Genomic DNA, 19,982 nt, shown 5'->3' with positions numbered 1-19,982 from the left:
GTCCCCTTCCTAACTCCCTACCTACACTCACCTTTACTGGCTCCATCCCCGCCTCTTCGACCTGTTTGTTTCCTCTCCACCTATCCTCTCCTCTATCCCTCTTCTATCCGCCTCCCACTCTCTCCCTATTTATTTCAAAACCCCCTTCCCCTCCCCCTTTTCTGATGAAGGGTCTAGGCCCGAAACGTCAGCCTTTCTGCTCCTATGATGCTGCTTGGCCTGCTGTGTTCATCCAGCTCTGCACCTTGTTGTCTCGGATTCTCCAGCATCTGCAGTTCCTACTATCTCTTTCCTTTACCTAGGGTAGTTCCTAGCAGTTGCTAGGAACCTGCTGGAAGTTAGCAAATTCAACATGGTCTATAGAGCTCAGTTAATCACCCTAAATATGTTGGAATAAGGGATGTTTAAAAATTCTACATTGCTCATAAAAGAATACTGAAGTTTTTGTTTAAAATGCAAAAAATTCAATGATATATAAATAAACAAGAAGCAAATTATATTTAAAGTTAGAAATTTTGGGGGCAGCACGGTGGCTCAGTGGTTAGCACTGCCGCCTCACCATGCCAGGGACCCGGGTTCAATTCCACCTCGGGTGACTGTCTGTATGGAGTTTGCACGTTCTCCCTGTGTCTGCGTGGGTTTCCTCCGGGTGCTCCGGTTTCTTCCCACAGTCTCAAGATATGCAGGCTAGATGGATTGGGCGTGCTAAATTGCCTGTAGTGTTGAGGGACGTATAGATTAGGTGGGTTATGGGGGGAATGGGTCTGCGTGGGATGCTCTGAGGGTTGGTGAGGACTTGTTGGGCCGAAGGGTCTGTTTCCACACTGTAGGGATTCTATGATCTATATTGAAATGCATGTTAATTTCAACTTAAATTGGCTAAATTTGAGACTTGAACTTAATTATTGTCCTTTATTTATTCAGGCCAAAGATTCCTGTGCAATTGAATAATTCTGTACCAACGCCGTCATGGTGAGTTTGAGAGATTTTGTTTTCTAAACTTCCTGCTTTCATGACTTGTTAACACTGCACCCTCTCCTCTCCACCTTCCTAAGAGTAATATCCTGATTATCACATGGTTTTAACCTTGCTTCACTTGGTATTGATGATGTAGATGCCACATTTGATCAGCTCATCATCTCACTGTATTGTGATCAGGAGCAAATCACTCCATCTTTGGCTGGAATTAAAAACATTTTGGTGTAAATTGGAAATCAACTGAAAATTCTGAAAATTGAAATTAAAACCTGCTGAAGACTAAAGCAGATCAATCCACTGTTATAGCAAGAATTAAAAAGACTAAACTTTCAAGTATATTGATTCAGTATTTTCCATGAGGCAATCATCCCTAATTCAATGCCACTCCTAATATCATCAATCTTGGAGATGCTGTTTTCCCATTTGTAATTCAAACTATTAAAGCAGGGCACAAATTATTCTTTTCAAATTAGAATATTTGGTTAAGCCATGCCATTGTTTTAGTTAACCATGCATAATAATCAACTGTACAAGTGTCCTCTGTTTAAAAGGTTTGACTTGGCTGGATTAAGTCCAGAAGATACAGAAGATGAAGTTGGTATAAAGAAAGCTTCTGAATGCAGTAAGTCTCTTCTTGCAGCACAGTTAATAAGGACCAGTTGAGTACTTTAAACATAAATCTTGTTTTTGTATGGTATCTTTTGACACATTTCCTGCACTTCAGAAGTATGTGAAAAATTAATCTACGAGGGCAAGATTAAGGACGGTCACCAAATGCTTAATGAGAGATTAGGTTTTGAGGAAGTTATCAAACTCACTATGACGGCATTGGTACAGAATTATTCAACTAAATATTAAGGTAGGAGCTGGGGAGCATGGGGAATACCAAAGGTTACCGAGACCCTAGTTTGTGATCTGAGAATCTAGAGGGAGATCGAGCTTGGCAGCAGGGTCCAGGAAAGAGTGGCGATGGGTAGACTGGAAGACAGTTGACTTTCATTAGGCATCCTGGGTATAAAGGTCAACAAGAATGGAAATGAAGCATCTGTTCTTAATTCCATCATGGGTGTTGTGATAGTCCTGTATTGAGAGAGCAGAGGATACTTTCTTGTAAAATAAAGGGTAAAGCAAAGACTGGTAATGAATATAGGTGGAGCGGTAGGTGGGAAAACATTTAACTGAAGAGCAAGAGTTGAAAGCTTGGTTGCCTGACAGCATTTATAGAACAGTGACAGCTATGAAAGTAAGATGCCATCATAGAGGGCTTTGATCTGAAACAGCAGCTACAATGTACACATGAATGGATGCAAAGGGGATTATACACGTGTAGCGGTGATTAAATAACAGGTGTAATGTTCAAGTTAAGAGCAGGAAGTGCTGTCTTCAGCTACACGCAATCTTCATTAGAATGACAGAAGAGGTATACAGATCCTGGTTGAAGATTGCATGCAAATTCAAAAAGTGTTTCATATCAAATGGTTGCATTGGTGGTTCAGTGATAGAATTCTTGCCTACTACACAGGCTCATGTTATTTTCCGGACTAATGCATGGCAACCCTTTAAATCCAAGGGCTCTTGTGCATGTCACGTTCCTACCTCTGGACCAGAGGTCCAGTTCAAAGTTCCTTTTGACAGGGAGGTGTGTCAAACATGCCTGAACAGGTCAATCAATCCTTTATAATAAAGGACAAGGAAGGTACTTTTTAAAAAAGATATGTTTTGTAATGCATACTAACATTTTTATCCAGAGATTTATACTATAGGGATTAGGCAAATATGACTTGTTATAATAGTCTACTTTTATTTCCCGAAGTAAAAGCAGTTATTGAACATGAGATCAAAAATGGAATTCCTTCACATAGGATCATACTTGGAGGATTTTCACAGGTGACTTTTCAAGATTATTTCCAAAATATGTTTGTACTTTTTCTTTAAATGTTCAAGGAAAGTAATGAACGTCTTCTCAATGCAGGGTGGTGCATTATCTTTGTACACTGCTCTGACGTGCCATTACAAACTGGCTGGAGTTGTAGCTCTAAGTTGCTGGCTTCCTCTTCACAAAACCTTCCCACAGGTATCTCTAATTTACATTTTCTGTGATTCATACTTTGTTGTACTATAGAAAATGCAAATATGTTTATCTGGACTTTCAGAATTTCACTCTGGCACAGTTTTTGTATGCAGAAATAATTGCTTGTTAAACATGCTAAGCTTTCTAGGTGTTCTGGCTATTGGTTAACATATTCAGTCACTAACTTGTTACGTCTAGCAGTGGGATTGTGAAACAGCATTTGTATATTAGTAAACTAGTGTTCTTGCTCTTGATTGCTAAATCCTGTCTATGTGGAATGAGCAAATTTGGACAAGTTTGGTTTGGCAGTTACAGTCAGAAGGTCTGTCACCATGTCCTATCTAAAAGATGACTTGGGCAAGATACTAAAGGGAAACTGGTGCCTGTGAAACGTCAGTGTATTTCTGAGGGAACAGGGAGGTTTAAAGGCGATAAACCTCCTTATTGATGGGAGATGCATTCAGTTGCTGTTTTGTTTTTTAAGCAAGCTTCGGTTACTGCCATATGCCTACTTCTCTATATTCCAATTGCTCTTGAATTGGTATTTTCTTTTAGTCAAATATTTTCTGTAGCAGTTCTTCAAAGAAGAACTTAATGCCACTGATGTCACTTAATTCCATTTTCTTTCGAAGTAGCAAAGCCTTACTGTGTAAACCAGAAGCCAAATTTAGAAAACCAGAAACAGGAGTAGGCCTGTTCTTGCATTCAGTTGGATCATAGAAAAGTATCAATTTCCATCTTGCAAATTTCAATTGACCCAGCACCCAGAGCCTGATTGGGGACAGGATTCAGATTTCCTTTTGTCTAGAAAACAAATGTTTCCTGAATTGGTTGGATTCCCACACCAAAGGAATTAATTTCTCTAGCCTATCAGTTACCTCTTATCATTTTAAATACTTTGATTAGATCATCCCTTGTGCTTCTAAACTGAAGGGAATAGAAGCCGTATTTACGCAACCTGATTTCAATAATTTGTCTCTTTAAGCCCTTCTATTCTAGTAAAATTGTGCTATTCTCCATTCCGAACATGTATATTTTTCCATAACTTTGGTGACACAGCAATGTTATAGGAAGATCAGGTGTGCACAGTATTTCCAGATACTGGAAAGAGGAGCTATACTAAAGCACCTGTGTGTTCTCTTCAATAAGTCACTGAAAGCTTACGTGCACATGCAGCAAGCAGTTAGGATGGCTAATAATACATTGGCCTTTATTGCAAGAGGATTTGAGTGCAGGCAAAGTAAACTTTTGTTTCAATTGTATGGAATCATGGTTAGAGGACTCTTGTGGTACAGTGGTAATGTCTCTACTTCTGAGCCAGGAGGCCTGGGTTCAAGTCCCACTCTCCAGAGGTGTTTCATTAAATCCTGAGCAGTTTGATTTAAAGTACTTGTACAATCATGGTTAGACCATGCCTGACGGGCTATCTACAGTTTTGATTCCTTTATCTTGAGAAGGATATTACTATCATTGAGAGGGTGCAACAAAGGTTCACCAGACTTATTCCCAGCATGGCAGGACTGTCCTATGAGGAGAGAATGGAGAAAATTGGTCAGTATTCTTTCTAGAATTTAGAAGAATGAGAGGTGTTCTCATTGAAAGCTATAGATTCAAATCTTTGCCAGGTTGGAAAGTCTAGATCCAGGAGGATACAATTTCAAAATAATGGGGAAGCTGCTTAAGAATGAGGATGTGGAGAATTTGTTTTTACTCAGAGGGTGGTGAATCTTTGGAATTCTCTGCCCCAGAAGCATGGAGGCTTAATCATGGAGCATCTTTAGAGGTTGACAGATTTCCAAATACCAAAGACATATAAGGGGTTGTAGGGAGAGTATGGGGGTAGAGAAAGCAGGAAATGAATGAGCAGCCATTATCATATTGAATGGTCGATCAAGCTCAACAGGCCTTTTCCTGCTCCTATGTACCTTTATGCCCTTGATATTTTTCAGTGTTTAAACAAGTAAGAAGAAAATTATATCGAAAACCTAATATAATTTTAAAAGTATCTTTTAATTTTCTTTGTAATTTTAGGCAGCGGGTAGCAATGTCAACAAGGATATCAGCATCCTGCAGTGTCATGGTGAAAAGGATCTAATGATACCATTAGCATTTGGATCTTTGACAGCTGCTAAGCTAAAAACAATCATTAATCCTGCAAACGTTCAGTTCAAAACATATTTAATGCAACACTGCTCATGTCAACAGGTGAGTGCAACGATAGCTTATTCATTACACCTGTTTATAATATTTAAATCTGCATCCTATGAAAGATTTTATGGCACATTACCTTATCTTGGGTATTGACAATTATATAAATGTATCTCTTCAATACTTGATCTTATTTATTAGTTGAGGAAATGCTGACTTGACAGTACATTGTAAATAATTTTATGCTTGGCAAACGTCAGCTTTGTTTTTGTGGCCTCCAAGTTATATGTTTGTTTGTGAGGTTGGTGTCAATCCCTTGCCATGACTGAAAACCAGAACTGCAAGCAGTGGGGTCACCCTGAACTGAATAACAGAGGTGATGTAGGGGGTATACAATGCAATCAATGGTGTCAAATGCAGGAGAGAGGTCAAGGAGGATTAATGCAGCAGTAGTTACCCTCATGTGGGGTGCTGTTTGAAACTTTGCTTAGATCCATTCTGTTCTGTGCAGATTTGAGATTCGGAAAGAGAATTTCTGGAGTGACAGTCATAGCTTCCGAGGGTTGCATCGTGAATTTTTGAGGGCGGTGGTTATGTTGGCAGCTTTGAAAACCAATGGAGATGATATGAGGGAGAAAGCTTCTTATTATATCAGCTTTGGTGTAGGCTGGCAATGAACTATAAGGAAACTTATTTTGTTTCAACTTGTAATTATTGGAATAAAAGTGTGAATTGCAAAATTTGAGTAACTTTTTTTCTTCTATTTTAAAACTGGAGTTTAATACCTTTTTTTTCATCACAGGAAATGATGGCAGTGAAAGAATTCATTGCAAAGCAGCTTCCACCAATTTGACTGAAGTGAGAAACCTGTAATAGCTTTCTTCAACCCTTCAACTTTCACCCGACAACTGAAACCAAGCCATGTGCTACCAACCTGCAATCTTTTACAGGCCATTTTATTTGTAATAGTTATATTTCTCTTAAAGTAGACTGGATATATCCACGATTTTTACTGGCACAATCCAAAGTCCCTTCAGAGGTAATTTTATCACTAAAGTGATTACTGCTTTTAGCAGGAAGCATCTGCTCAATTTTAACTCTTTCCAGCTCAAATACTTGGCAGAAGTTTCCTAATGTAGCTTTTATTTCAAGGTAAATGTAATTCATAAAAGTTGCTCTGAGCAAGTAGGGTATCATGTAATTTCAGATCTAGGATTCAAGTCTCAGTCCAATTAGCATCAACTAAGATTAAAGCTACAAAGTGTGCTTTTGTAATATCAGTGTATTCTATTTCTTTGTGCTTTTCCTGCAAATTGATGCATTCACTTCTTATTGCTTAATTGTGGAATCATTGGTTTAACTGTGAAGTGCAAGAGATGGACAATCCTGCTGCACTGGCTGATGGAACCAAGAAACAGCAATAAAGCATCTCATTTGTTTCAGAATGTAAGGGAAGATTAACTGGAGAATGCACCTAATGCTGACTAGACATACTGTAGTTTCTCTCAATTGATGGGATCATAACAATTTTCTCACTGACTGGAGTGCAGCATGATTGAGGACCAGTAATTGTTAGGATGCCAAAAGGAGGTGGATATCTCCGAAGTCATTTTGACTCTGTTGTTTAAGATTTTTAAATTCAGATGTTTAAAACAACAAACTGAGCTTGCTAATTGTATTGATTTTAGTGTGCAAAGGATAGGGTGTAAGATTCATCTTACACAGATTGATGAGCATAGTCAAGGCATTAACTTAAGCCATCTTAACTATATGCCACTGTGGGAAGAATCATGCTGAGGACAGCTCAAAGTGTTGAAGTCATGGAAACTGAGTTATTGTTTATTCTCTAATAGTTACATTGAGAATTGCAGCAAGGTCTGGAAGCAGAATGTCTGCAGGGCCCATGTACCAAATCAGTGAAAGTGTGGGAATTGTGCTTAAAAACTTTTAAAATTACTCTGCTTTCAACACAGCTGCAGCAATAAGCAAACAGTTGACTTCAACATCTAGGCTAGGGAGAGGAAAAGCCTGCAGGGGCAACATTTCCCCCACCAACTGGCTGCTATTCTACTATTCCTATGATTGCCACATGCGTGGGATCTGTTGGCACTGTTATTTGTATTGTATCTCTTTTTCAAAATGCATTGCCTCCAATGAGCTGCACTGGTCTGCTAGCCAGAGGTTTGTATCCAGCCACCCTTATTGACTATTATTCTTGTTTGGCCTCCAGTGTGGGCTATGTATTTTAAAACATTTGGCATAACTCGGTGCACACTATCAGGTGTAGAAATGTCTTCAAGATATATGGAAAGGGGACAGGAACTAAGAAGCTGGAAAGTCATTTCACTAGTGGTTGATTTTAATTCCAACCAAGATGTTCCCTGTGTGTGTGTGTGTGTAAAATGCTTTACCAAAATGATCACTGTGCTTCACAGAAGCTTTTTTTAAAGCAGCAAACAAAATTTGGCTAACGAAGTTAGACTTTTACCACGAGAAATACAAAATGTTAAATTATGCAAACTATTAACAACAAATTTTGATGCAAATTGAGAAGCACTTCAGTGCATCATGTGCCTGAAAAGGTGCAAAGACAAAAGTGTCCTTGTTTCATGAATGCTGCCAGTTTCCTAGAGCTCAAATCCTTTACAAGAACTGCTCCAGTAGAATCTAAATTAATTCATCTTAAATTACAGATGAGGGTTTTGATATGCAGAGTTATACATCATTGAAACATTGTAACACTGTACTCTTGGATCCATTTGCCACAAAACAGAATCCTCGTGTAACACTTCTATAAGCAGCATGTTTACATGCAATTGCACTAGATTTTTAAAAGTTGGATTTACTAAATTGTTGCTGTACATAGACTCCATGTGATACATTTCAGATCTATCTTCAGTTTAAAAAATAGCATGTCATTAAATCTGTGACAAATAGATGTTGGAGGATGTGAGGGAGAATTAATAAGATGACCTTGTTAACTGTGCCATTTTCTTTCATTTGCTCTCCATGCCTGAAGAGAAATCATGGGATTGACATTTTTTTTTTAACTCCAGTGCCAGTTTTTAATATCTATTGACATCTTTTGATAACAGAGTTACATTAAGTAGATGTGACAACACTTTCCCATTATAACACTGGCTTCTTTCTGTCTACCTCTCCTGATGTAACAAGTTGGTTGTATATGGCATTGTTATTTGTCACAAAAACACTAAGATTTTTAACTTAAAATAGCATCTACTATATATCTTTCGTGGGTTTACGCTACTGAAAATAGGCAAGACACTATTGCAGGAGAAGAGAAATATGGTTGGTTAGTGAAACCAAGGAAGTGGACTGACTCCTCGAAGGAAGATGGAAAGAAGGGACCAGATATAAACCCATACAATACTGTAGGGTAAATTCAGTCATCTTACTCCAGAATTCTGGAAATGTAAGTTTAAAAATTTTGTTTTATCTGGAAAGTAGGCATATGCAACTCAAGCCATAGCCTCACTAGGTTTGAGATGTTGGGAGACAAAGGAGACCACGCAAAGAAACTTCTGGTTTTTTTTAAAACTTCAGTAAGGCATTACTTATCGATCTAGCACAGAAGTAAATGCAGTGGTGTTTGTTTGAAGTAGAGAGCAAGCTTACTCACCTTTTCCCAGTAACTGAAGGGAAGGGGGAGGTGGTGGAAAATCACTTTCATAAACATTCACACTGAGCTCATCACACAGTCATTAAAACTGATTTAGTTCTACCTCACATTCCTTCTGATAGAAAATTACACCTGTACATTTAAGAATCATTAAATGCAAATTATATTTGTATTTGTGCTGAGTTGTAAATGCTCCAAACAGTGACTGCTGGGCAGCATTGACGAGTAATTACAGTTAAAATTTTAAGGTTTATACTGTTGCATGCATTCACAAATGTGTTTGGCAGACAATATGGAGAACAAACCAGTGTACTCAATATTCAGAACCATAGTAATAACCCAAATTATTTAAATCTGCAATTGATTGTTCCAGTCTGGAGAATCGCTTGGCTTGTGACAATTTTAAAATGAAGGAGAATTAATATTGAACGCATTGAAAGAAACTATTTGTCAATGCACCTTTCTGAAAAACTACTCTATTTCCATGTGAATATATGCTTTCCAATTGCATTGCTGTAGTTTTATTCTGATTATTTTACCCATGGTGTTTGGTTTTCTAATCTCCTTGTAATGTGAAATTGAATAAAGAGAGAATTCCATGGTTTTTGAGTCTGCTCAGCACTATTTAGGATGTTCCATTCTCACAGACTGGATGATGGAGGTGGTAAATGCACATTTTTATGCTCTATCCGATCTTTTGACCTTGTACTCTTTTTGCACAATTATTTCTTTAACTTAACCATAGGTCCACCCGTGGATCTAAAAATGCAGTTCACTTTTGCTTGCTCTTTCTTGTTTAAAATAAAATAAATTCATACATGCACACTTATCAAAACAGGGTTATTTATTTCTAAGCCATTACTCTAAAGTACAAAAACTTCAAATGCACCAGGGCTGTATCCAGCCTGTGGGTTGTGTGTGTATATATAATATAAATACACTTTTTAAATTATATAGAAATGACTAGAGTTACAAGACCAAAGATCTGGTCACAGAAATCTAGATAGTTCAAACTTCAATCAACAAGTCTTGGTGAAAGAAGTCAATAACTTGATCAGTTTGAGTTTCAACCAGCCTTGATTTTCAATTTCAAAAGTAGATATTTGAATCTGCTGTACAGATGCAGTTTAAATTTATACTGTCCTCCACCAGAACAGCTAAAAGATAAAGATATAGGAATCTACAGCTTTGACTACTAAAACATTTTAAAAAGAATTAAGTTCTTTTTCTAACATAGACAAATCAACTGTTAGATGGTGCATTCGATGCTTCATTCTTGCTGAAGCCATAAGGATTCTGGGATTGCCAGTTCCACAAATCTTGACCTAAAGTATGAAAGATATTGTTTGTATCACTGGAATATACATTCAATTTTATAAAACAAATATACTCAGCTCTAAAATGGAGACTAGAAAAAATGACAAAGTAGCATTAATATGGAACAAAATTACATTAAACCCCCAAATTTTTAACACATTGTGCTTACACATTTTGTCAATCCCATAATGTGCCTTCCATCCAAGTTCCTTCTCTGCAAGAGCTGGATTAGCATAACAGGAAGCAATGTCTCCTTCTCTCCTCTGAACAACTTGGTATTTAATCTGAAAGACAAGGAGAAAACCAGGAATTTATTAGTTTGTAATTCATACATTGTTGACTAATTTAGTTTATACTCAGCCAAGCTAAGTGACACAACAGAAGCTCCTTAAATGATACTGACTAACCTCTCTCCCAGAAGCCTTCTCCATTGCTTTTACCATTTGTAAAACAGAGTAACCTGTTCCAGTACCAAGATTATATACCTGAACAATGAGAGACATACATTTGGTTACTGCAAAGATACCAAGAGTCCTAGTGTAAGTTATTATAGAATGTTGAAAATGTCTTGGGAAGGACAGGACAAAAAATATCAAGAACTTGAAGCACAGGACTCAAATTGTAAACAGCATTAGAGGCAATAATCTCACAGACTAAGAGTACAATGTTAACAACAAACCTTGCAGCTGCATCTTTCTTTCAGCTTCTTCAATGCAGCAATGTGTCCTTTTGCAAGATCCACAACATGAATGTAATCCCTGACACCTAAACAGCAAAACAAAGCTCTTATTTGCCTGTAATTGTTACATTTAGATTCCAAAACACCTGTAATTTTGTCTATCAAATCAGAAAAACTCTAGGAACAAGTAAAGTCTGTTTCCAGCATCATGTTTATGCTCAGAAAAGCTTCGCCTGTGGATAGTAGTACTCATTAGCTTATGCTAGAAAATACCTGTGGTCTAAGATACTAAAGAGTTACTCATCATGTCTTCTAGAGCTATCCAAAATGAACTCCACAGCTCCACTTGTAACCATGCCCTGATATCATCCATGTAACTCCAGACTGTACTTGCATGGCATTAACATTTCTTCACTCAAAAATGCAGTCTTCTCTATTTACAGTGAAGACAGCCCTGCTATTCATAATATAATCCCTTCCCAAATGCACTGTCTCAAAGCTTTCTGGGTTGAATTTACCCACCCAACCTGTGCATTAATATCTTCCTGCAGTTTTCTGCCATCTTTTTTACTATTTACCACACTATCAATTTTCGTGTCATTCATGAACTTCTTGATCATACCCTCGACGTTTAAGTCAAAATCATTAATGTATACCGTAGACAGCAAGGGCCCCAGCATTGAGCCCTGTTGAACACTGCCCCCACCCCGCGCCCGCCCAAACCCACTGAAGGAGACTTCCAATCACAGAAACATCTCTTTACAATAGTCTTCTGCTTCCTGCCAGTGTGCCACTTTACCTTGAATCCCATTGGTTCTTTCTTTCTTGACCAGTCTGCCATGAGAGACATTATCATGTACATCTGGGTCTATGCAGACCACACCATATGCATTATCATCAACACTCCTAGTTACCACCTCAAAGAATACATTAAATTTGTCAAACTCAACCAAATCCCTTAGCAAATCCACGTCGATTATGCCTGATTATTCCATGTCTCTCCAAGTGCACATATTAGAATTCTGAGGAACACAATACAACTTCCCCACCGTTGAGGTTAGTCTAACTGGCCTGTATTTTCCTGGTCTATCCCTCCCCTTTGTTTTAAATAACGGGACAATGTTATCAATCTTCTGACATCTCACTTGTGGCCAGAGAGGATTTAATGATTATGCCAGGGTCCTGACATCCCCAACCTTGACTTCCTCAACACGCATCTCATCTGGCATGAAGATTTATCTACTGGATAAAAGTGTGGCTTTAAGAGGTGTATTTTGTCCTTTTGTTTTAAAATGAAGCAAGGTTGACACAGAGGTGTTGAGCAGTCTGCTCCAAAGCCAATAAAGTAAATAGCTTGTGAGGCCTTGGGGTTTCTTTTTTAAAGTTGGAACAACAGAAGCAGCATGACGGGTTGGAGTCAGGCTCCCTCAGAACCAGGAATTGTCTCTCCCCCCCCCCCCAGTTTTAGCTTTCAGTAGCAGTTGCTGAGGTTCTTTTCCTACTGCTTGAATCACATGCGAGACAAGCTATTTTACCGAATTTGCCTTTGCCAAAGATGCATTTATGGGATGTTACTATTTTGGAACAGTTAATTAGTAGTAGTTAATATATTTTATTTTGTTTATATTTTAATTATAGTGTATGAATAAAGTGTGTTTTGTTTCAAGCCTAGTAGTTTAACCAAACTGTATCCAGAACACAATGCCTGACACTTACCCTTAAAATAAGAAAAAGTTAGCAACTAGACAATTTTCTTAATATATTTTGAGGGGGTTTGGTCTGGTGCACAAAAGGCTGCTACAGACCCTGACTATCAACCACATTTTCCAAAAATTATCTGCAGAACCCATTTCCCACACACAATTAACATAAAGCAAGTATAAATACAACACTTCCACTGATGACATAGCAATTTTCTTCTACCAATGGTGCCTTATTCTGGGCCTATTCTGTCTGTTGCTCCTCTGGACATAAGCATACCCTAGAAACTATTAATATAAATGCAGGAAGTTTGGGCAAGCAGGTATTTGCACAGGTGTGGATCTAGGCAAATTAATGATAAAGAGTTCTTATGGAGGCATTGTGATGATTTGGTCAATTAAACTCAATGTAACCGCTTCAGAGGGAATTTCCAGCAAACTGATTTGAGATTAGAATACAAGGAATACACTTGGAACACGAAAGTACTTCCAAAAGCTTTCATCTCACTGAGAAACACACATCAACGTACAGAATTCAGTGAATCAGTTTTCCAAAGTCTTTTGTGAGCCTTCAAAATTAAACAGATCTGCATTAGTGCGTTAAACAAAACATGTTAAATTATAAATAAAAATTTTGTACAGAATAGGAAAGATGGAACTGAAATTAGCCAGAGTTGAAATGCATGTGAATCCAACTTCAAAAAAGAAATCTGCTAATCAGTAATGTCTTCATGGTAACTTCCTTGGTGATAGTGTGATAGTTTTTAACACGATGCTGATTGGCGTATAACTGAATCATGAACCACATGGAAGCATGATCTTACCTGTCCCATCACATGTCTCATAGTCATCGCCAAAAATATTCAGGTACTGCCGACGCCCAATAGCAACCTGAGAAGAAAGTCAAACATTTGACTATTGAAAGGTTCTCCTGCAATAGACAGATTACAACTGACCCATTAATGCTTGTCGTCCAGCAGTCAGGTGATGAGTCTGGTGCAAATGAAGAGAATTAGTAAAAGTTCTGCTGCATCTACTAATTTACTTATTATTTTCAGCCTTTATCATTAGCTAACAATAACGTGAGAAAGAGAGCCAAGTGTGTGAGTTTTTCTCTGTCAGTACACAGCCTTTCCAGTGACAAGTCCTAAGCTTTACTTCTTTGTGGTGACACACAGAAACAGAGTTCCTCGGAGCACTAGGCTAAAGCTTCACAGGAACTCAGATGATGTTTGACCCCCCAGCATGCAATGCCCAGAAGCATTGGAGGACATGCCCCAAAACTCCCAGACCAAACTTTCAACTGTGCACAATTAGCACCACAATCTTGAGAATAAATCAGAAAAGTTGAAGACTGAGGGTTTAAAACCCTGACAAAAATTTTGGAGTCCAAAAACAGACTGATGTCCATAAATGCCACCTCTAAAATAACTCCTGCATCCAAACCAGGGCCAAACACAGTGATTTGCATTTGCTTGGATTCAACAGGAGAGGTTCAGGAGGAATCCTAACATTTGAACAATACAGGGCTTCCATACATTTTGATCAAGCTTGCATCCCGAAGAGGATGCTCTAATTTCACTGCAGCATGTTAACAGAACACAACAGATGTTTTTATCACCAGGCTGCAAACCACGATTGTTTGTGCAGAAAGCAGTCCTTTAATGTGTTTATCCACCAATGCTGAATTATCAGATGTGCTGCAGTTCAGCAAATGCAAGTGTCACACAGTAAGCGTGGATAACATCTCGCCCTTTACTCGATTCAAGGCACAGAATAAGCTGCAGATACTATCAGCTCTCAGTTCTAAGTAAATGTTCACTCAGAAGATAATTAGCACAGACCTAGAAGCCGCCCCCAGCAGAAAAGGTGCAGGGCCTAGAAGAGAAAATTAACAAATGAATACATTGCCAGGCTGCTTTCAGTTGATTTCTCTTTAGTTCGGTAATCAGCAAGATAAGCTAGTAAACAGATTCATTGAACTCCTTACATTAGATAAGAGTGTTAGGCACTGCTGAGTCATAACAGCACATGTCATTCAGAGTAAAGGGCTCATACACCTAACGTGCTCAAAGGACATTCCTCTTCGTGGAGTGGGGGAGTGGGGCGGGGAGTGAAAAAGCATTAGAGCTACACAGAAGCAGTCACCCAAGTTCTGCTACTAGCTGGCCACGTCATACCCCTCTATTCAGATTCTCACATTAACAACTTGATTAACAGGAATGTTCCATTTGGTTTGTAAATCACTGCCAAATAGCCAACAATCAACCAAAGGTTGTGCTGGCACAACATGTCATTAAAACAGTGGCAACACACAATTCCTTTGTAAACTAGGGCTTATTTAAAAGATCAAGGATGCAATACCAATCATAACTGTCATTAAGTAATTTATACAGCTTCTGACATGTTCAGTTGCAATATTCTGTGTCTAAGAAATATTCTTGGGAAATGCAAAGCACAAGAGTAAGAATGAAGAACTTTTTTTTAAAAAACTCCTACATTTCAGAAAATTGAAAACGATGCAACATTTTATTAGCAGACTCGCAGTCATTCGTTGAAATTGCAGCACAAATGACTATTCAACCCTTGTTTCTGTGCCTATACAACCTCTACTTAAATTTCATTTCTCTGCCTTTGTCTCGTTTACAAACTTCTTAAAATGTTGATCTACTTTTCTGTGGAAGTAAGTTATAGTGTATATCTCAACAGTTGCTGTAGTAAAGTGTTCCAAAATTGAGGGAGTAGGGAGTGAAATTTATAACTTCTTTCTCAATTCTTCTGGTACAGAAGTCCTAAGACTGTGTTCCCTCATTACTATTTCAGCAACTAATGGAAACTTTTTTTTTATCCAATCCATGGATAGGTTTGTCCCACTGAGGGAAGGAAAAGATGGTAAGCTGAAAGAACCTTGGATGACAAGACATGTTGAACACCTAGTCAAGAGGAAGAAGGAAGCTTACTTAAGGTTGAGGAAGCAAGGATTGGACAGGGCTTTAGAGGTCTACAAGGTAGCCAGGAAGGAACTGAAGAATGGACTTAGGACAGCTAGAAGGGGGTATGAGAAAATCATGGCGGATAAGATCAAGTAAAACCCCAAGGCTTTCTATACTTAGGTGGGGAACAAGAGGATGGCCAGAACGAGGGTACTCAGGGATAGTGGAGGGAACGTGTGTAGAGTCAGAGGAGGTAGGGGAGGTCCTCAATGAATACTTTGCTTCAGTATTCACCTGTGAGAGGAACCTTGACATTTGTGAGGACAGCATGAAACAGGCAGATATACTTGAACAGGTTGATGTTAGGAAGGAGGATGTGCTAGAAATTTTGAAAAACATGAGGACAGATAAGTCCCCTAGGCCAGATGGGATATACCCAAGGTTACTACAGGAAGCGAGGGAAGAGATTGCTGCCCCTTTGGCAATGATCTTTGCATCCTCACTATCCACTGGAGTAGTGCCAGAAGATTGGAGGATGACAAATGTCATTCCCTTGTTCAAGAAAGAGAATAGGGATAATCCTGGAAATTACAGACCGGTCAGTCTTACTTCTGCGGTGGGCAAATTACTGGAGAGGATTCTGAGAGATAGTACTTATGATTATTTGGAAAAGCACAGTTTGATTAGAAATAGTCAGCATGGCCTTGTGAGGGGCAGGTGACACCTCACAAGCCTTATTGAATTATTTGAGGATATGACAAAACACATCGATGAAGGTAGAGCAGTGGATGTGGTGTATATGGATTTTAGCAAGGCATTCGATAAGGTTCCACATGGTAAGCTCATTCAGAAAGTAAGGAGGCATGGGATTCAGGAAAATTTGGCTGTCTGGATACAAAACTGGCTGTCCAATAGAAGACAGAGGATGGTAGTAGATGGAAAGTATTCAGCCTGGAGCTCGGTGACCAGTGGTGTTCCGCAGGGATCTGTTCTGGGACCTCTGCTCTTTGTGATCTTTATAAATGACTTGGATGAGGAAGTGGAAGGGTGGGTTAGTAAATTTGCGGATGACACGAAGGTTGGTGGAGTTGTGGACAGCCTGGAGGACTGTTGTAGGTTGCAACAGGACATTGACAGGATGCAGAGCTGGGCAAAGAAGTGGCAGATGGAATTCAACCCTGAAAAGTGTGAAGTGATTCATTTTAGAAGGTCGAATTTGAATGCAGAATACAGGGTTAATGGCAGGATTCTCGGCAGTGTGGAGGAACAGAGGGATCTTGGGGTCCACGTCTATAGATCCCTCAAAGTTGCTACCCAAGTTGATAGGGTTGTAAAGGAAGCATATGGTGTGTTGGCTTTCATTGGCAGGGAAATTGAGCTCAAGAACCGTGAGGTTATACTGCAGCTCTATAAAACTATGGCTAGACCACACTTGGAATATTGTGTTCAGTTCTGGTCACCTCATTATAGGAAAGATTTGGAAGCTTTAAAAAGGGTACAGAGGAGATTTACCAGGATGCTGCCTGGACTGGACGGTAGGTCTTATGAGGAAAAGTTGAGGGAGCTAGGGCTTTTTTCATTGGAGTGAAGAAGGACAAGAGGTGACTTGATAGAGATGTACAAGATGATGAGAGGCATAGATAGAGTGGATAGTCAGAGACTATTTCCCAGGGCGGAAATGACTATTATGAGGGGGCATAATTTTAAGGTGATTGGAGGAAGGTATAGGGGAGATGTCAGAGGTAGGTTCTTCACACAGAGTGGTGGGTGTGTGGAATGCGCTGTCAGCAGTGGTAGTGGAGTCAGGTACTTTAGAGACTTATAAGCAACTCTTGGATAGGCACATGGAGGATAGTAAAATGTAGGGTATGCAAGGTAGATTGATCTTAGTAGGATAATAGGTCGGCACAACATCGTGGGCTGAAGGGAATGTACTGTGCTGTACTGTTCTAAGTTCTAGGTTCTATGTAACCCTCAAAATCTTTTGTGATTTTGAAAGCATCACAAAAAATTTCCTATTTCTGTGAAAACAGTTGCAAATGTTCATGAAAACAAGGTACTGTAGATGCTGGAAATCTGAAAGGAAACTAAAAAGTGCTGGAAATATTCAGCAGGTCTGATATCATCTGTGGAGAGAGACAGTGAAATATGACTCTTCGTTAGACCGGAATGGAATCCAGAGCCAAAGACCTAGACAACCGAAGGCAAGGCCACCAACAGTAGGATGATGGTAGCCAGAGTCACATATTCTAACATCTAACCATGGAAGAGCTCGAGGAGGACTTGCATGAGATACCAACTCCTCCAAATGAAAAAGTGTAATCCAAAATAAAACCAACCAACACATTAGTATTGTAGGGATTTTCAGGAACCCCACACAAAATTAATGCTGTCAAAATTATACAACATTTTTAGTTTCTAGTGGGAGGAAGTCATTAACAACTTGTGTTATCTTTTTGAAGAATGTTTTGAAGGTAATATTGCTCTCCCTCTTCCACTGTACTCACATCCTATTTTAAACTCTTTAAAATTATTACATACCTGTGAAATATATGGCATCAGATTGTTGGGAATACCCTGGGGATCTTCACCTATTTTTCCTGACTCATGTGCCCCAATAGGATTGAAGTATCGAAGTAGAACTGCATTCCAATCCTGAACAGTCAATACGTTTATTAAGCATCATCACAAACCACATCAAAAATCATCTGAGAACACCACTGTACTTGTAAATATTGGTGAATTTAAATAATCCTGTTCCTAGGTATTCATATTCTAGAGTCATAAAGGAAATGTTCGATCAAGTTAGCAATAGCACTTCTTAAAACAGACTAATTGGTAAATAATTCAGACAATTCGACAAATAGGATAAACCCAACAAAACTGATTCAAGCCAATTGCAATTCAGAAGAAATCCACTCTCCTCTGTAACGGTGAAGGTAGTTAATGTATGTAATGAAGACAGATGCAAACCATTTTGTACTAATATGCTGGGCTCCTGCTCATTGAGGAGAGGGATATTTGTTGTTCATTGTTCACCATAATTCACAACCAGATACTGCAGAAATGCAGAGCTTAAATATGATCTAATAAGGGTAAGAATCACTTAAGACTAGTTGCATGCCAAACAGCAAAAGCAGCATGCAGTAGACAGGGTTGTGTTCAACCTCAATCATTTGCAATCATCTCCCAATCTAATACTAATTGATCTCCCAATTTAATGTTAATAGTGGAATGAGGTAATGTCAGGCCACAAGGTTACAGATAGTACAATACAACTCTACTGCTGCTGATGACCCACAGCATCCTATGGGTGCTCAATTCAGAATGGATGGGTCTATTTAAAATCTGTCCCATTTAGCATAGTGGCAATGCCACACAACACAATGGAGGGAATCCTCAATGTGATGATGGAACTTTGCACGTGCACTCCTAATGATCACTTCATGGACAAACGCAGCTGAGAAAGGTAGATTAGTGAGGATGAGGTCAAGTAGATTTTTTCGCACTTGTTGCTTCCTTCACCATCTGCCAGAGTCTAACCGCTATATCCATGAAGATCCAGCCAGCTTGAAGGCCAGAATAAAGGGCTACTCATTTAAAACAGAGATGGGAAGGAATTTCTTCTCCTGGACGGTAATGCGGAGAATTCTCTATCCTAGAGTTGCAGACGCTAGATCACAATGTATTTAAAGACGATGTAGATTGGTTTTTGAGATATTGGGCAGTTGAGTGCTGTAGGAGCTGGCACAAAAAAGGAATTGAAGTCTAGGGCAGATCAGCCACGATCTTATTGAATGGCGGAGCAGACCCGAGGGGCTGAATTGCCTACTCCTGCTCCAATTGCTTATGTTCTTGCCCGCGTTTTTACTTTATGCCATGAGATTTCATGGAGGTCTGGAATCAATGCTGCAGAGTCTCAAGAAACTCCTTTCCAACTGTATACCTCAGTGCCAGCCCCTCTGCTGGGTCCATGCTGCAGGTAGGATGGGACCTACCTGAAAATGATGATGTGGTTTCTGGGACATAGTTATTCTCTCAGAATCATAGCTCACAGACAACGTCATGTTGTTGTTTTACTAGACTGGGACAGCTTTACTAATCTTGGCACAAGGTCAAGTTAGAACTTTGCAACATCCCAACTGATGTTATTTCCAGTGCCTAGTTCAATGCTAGGTGGTCTGTTGACTTTCATGCCTTTGTTTAGGCTTTATAGCTGTTTGACACAGCTAAATGGCTTGGTAGGCAATTTCATTGGGCAGTAAAGCATCAACTACATTGCTGTGGGTTTACAGTCATATGTAGACCAGATCAGATTTCTTTCCCGAAAGGGAGATGGCATTTCAGTTAACACTATACACAGCCTACGTTCAGTATGACAATTTTAATAGGTGCCAATCTCATACAATGGTAAGAAATACCTTTTCTGCATAGCAGAGATCCTTGATCATTTCTTCAATGAAGTATTTTGTTTTTCCATAAGAATTAGTGCAACTACCAACAGGATGTGCCTCAT

The 19,982-nt window shown here is 39.1% G+C and overlaps 2 protein-coding genes across 2 annotated transcripts in view; one reads left to right on the top strand and one right to left on the bottom strand.

Moving 5' to 3' along the window:
* Nucleotides 1-9,660, top strand: part of lypla2 (lysophospholipase 2) — a 26,611-nt gene extending 16,951 nt beyond the window's left edge. Inside the window, exons 5-10 of the mRNA XM_020524643.2 lie at nt 925-972; nt 1,530-1,600; nt 2,792-2,865; nt 2,951-3,052; nt 5,081-5,254; nt 6,000-9,660. Coding sequence (XP_020380232.1) covers nt 925-972; nt 1,530-1,600; nt 2,792-2,865; nt 2,951-3,052; nt 5,081-5,254; nt 6,000-6,050 — 520 coding nt within the window. The 3' untranslated portion in view covers nt 6,051-9,660. The remainder of the gene's footprint in view (nt 1-924; nt 973-1,529; nt 1,601-2,791; nt 2,866-2,950; nt 3,053-5,080; nt 5,255-5,999) is intronic.
* Nucleotides 9,661-9,663: 3 nt separating this feature from the next.
* gale (UDP-galactose-4-epimerase) overlaps nt 9,664-19,982 on the bottom strand; it is a 10,986-nt gene continuing 667 nt past the window's right edge. The window contains exons 2-8 of the mRNA XM_048612950.1: nt 19,888-19,977; nt 18,008-18,121; nt 13,358-13,424; nt 10,834-10,919; nt 10,562-10,639; nt 10,324-10,438; nt 9,664-10,162 (exon numbers count right to left, since the gene is read on the bottom strand). Coding sequence (XP_048468907.1) covers nt 10,080-10,162; nt 10,324-10,438; nt 10,562-10,639; nt 10,834-10,919; nt 13,358-13,424; nt 18,008-18,121; nt 19,888-19,977 — 633 coding nt within the window. The 3' untranslated portion in view covers nt 9,664-10,079. The remainder of the gene's footprint in view (nt 10,163-10,323; nt 10,439-10,561; nt 10,640-10,833; nt 10,920-13,357; nt 13,425-18,007; nt 18,122-19,887; nt 19,978-19,982) is intronic.

Source organism: Rhincodon typus, chromosome 27, assembly GCF_021869965.1.
Source record: "Rhincodon typus isolate 14 chromosome 27, sRhiTyp1.1, whole genome shotgun sequence".
Taxonomy (NCBI): domain Eukaryota; kingdom Metazoa; phylum Chordata; class Chondrichthyes; order Orectolobiformes; family Rhincodontidae; genus Rhincodon; species Rhincodon typus.
The sequence above is the reverse complement of the archived record's forward strand: the minus strand, read 5'-3'. Positions and strand labels throughout refer to the sequence as shown.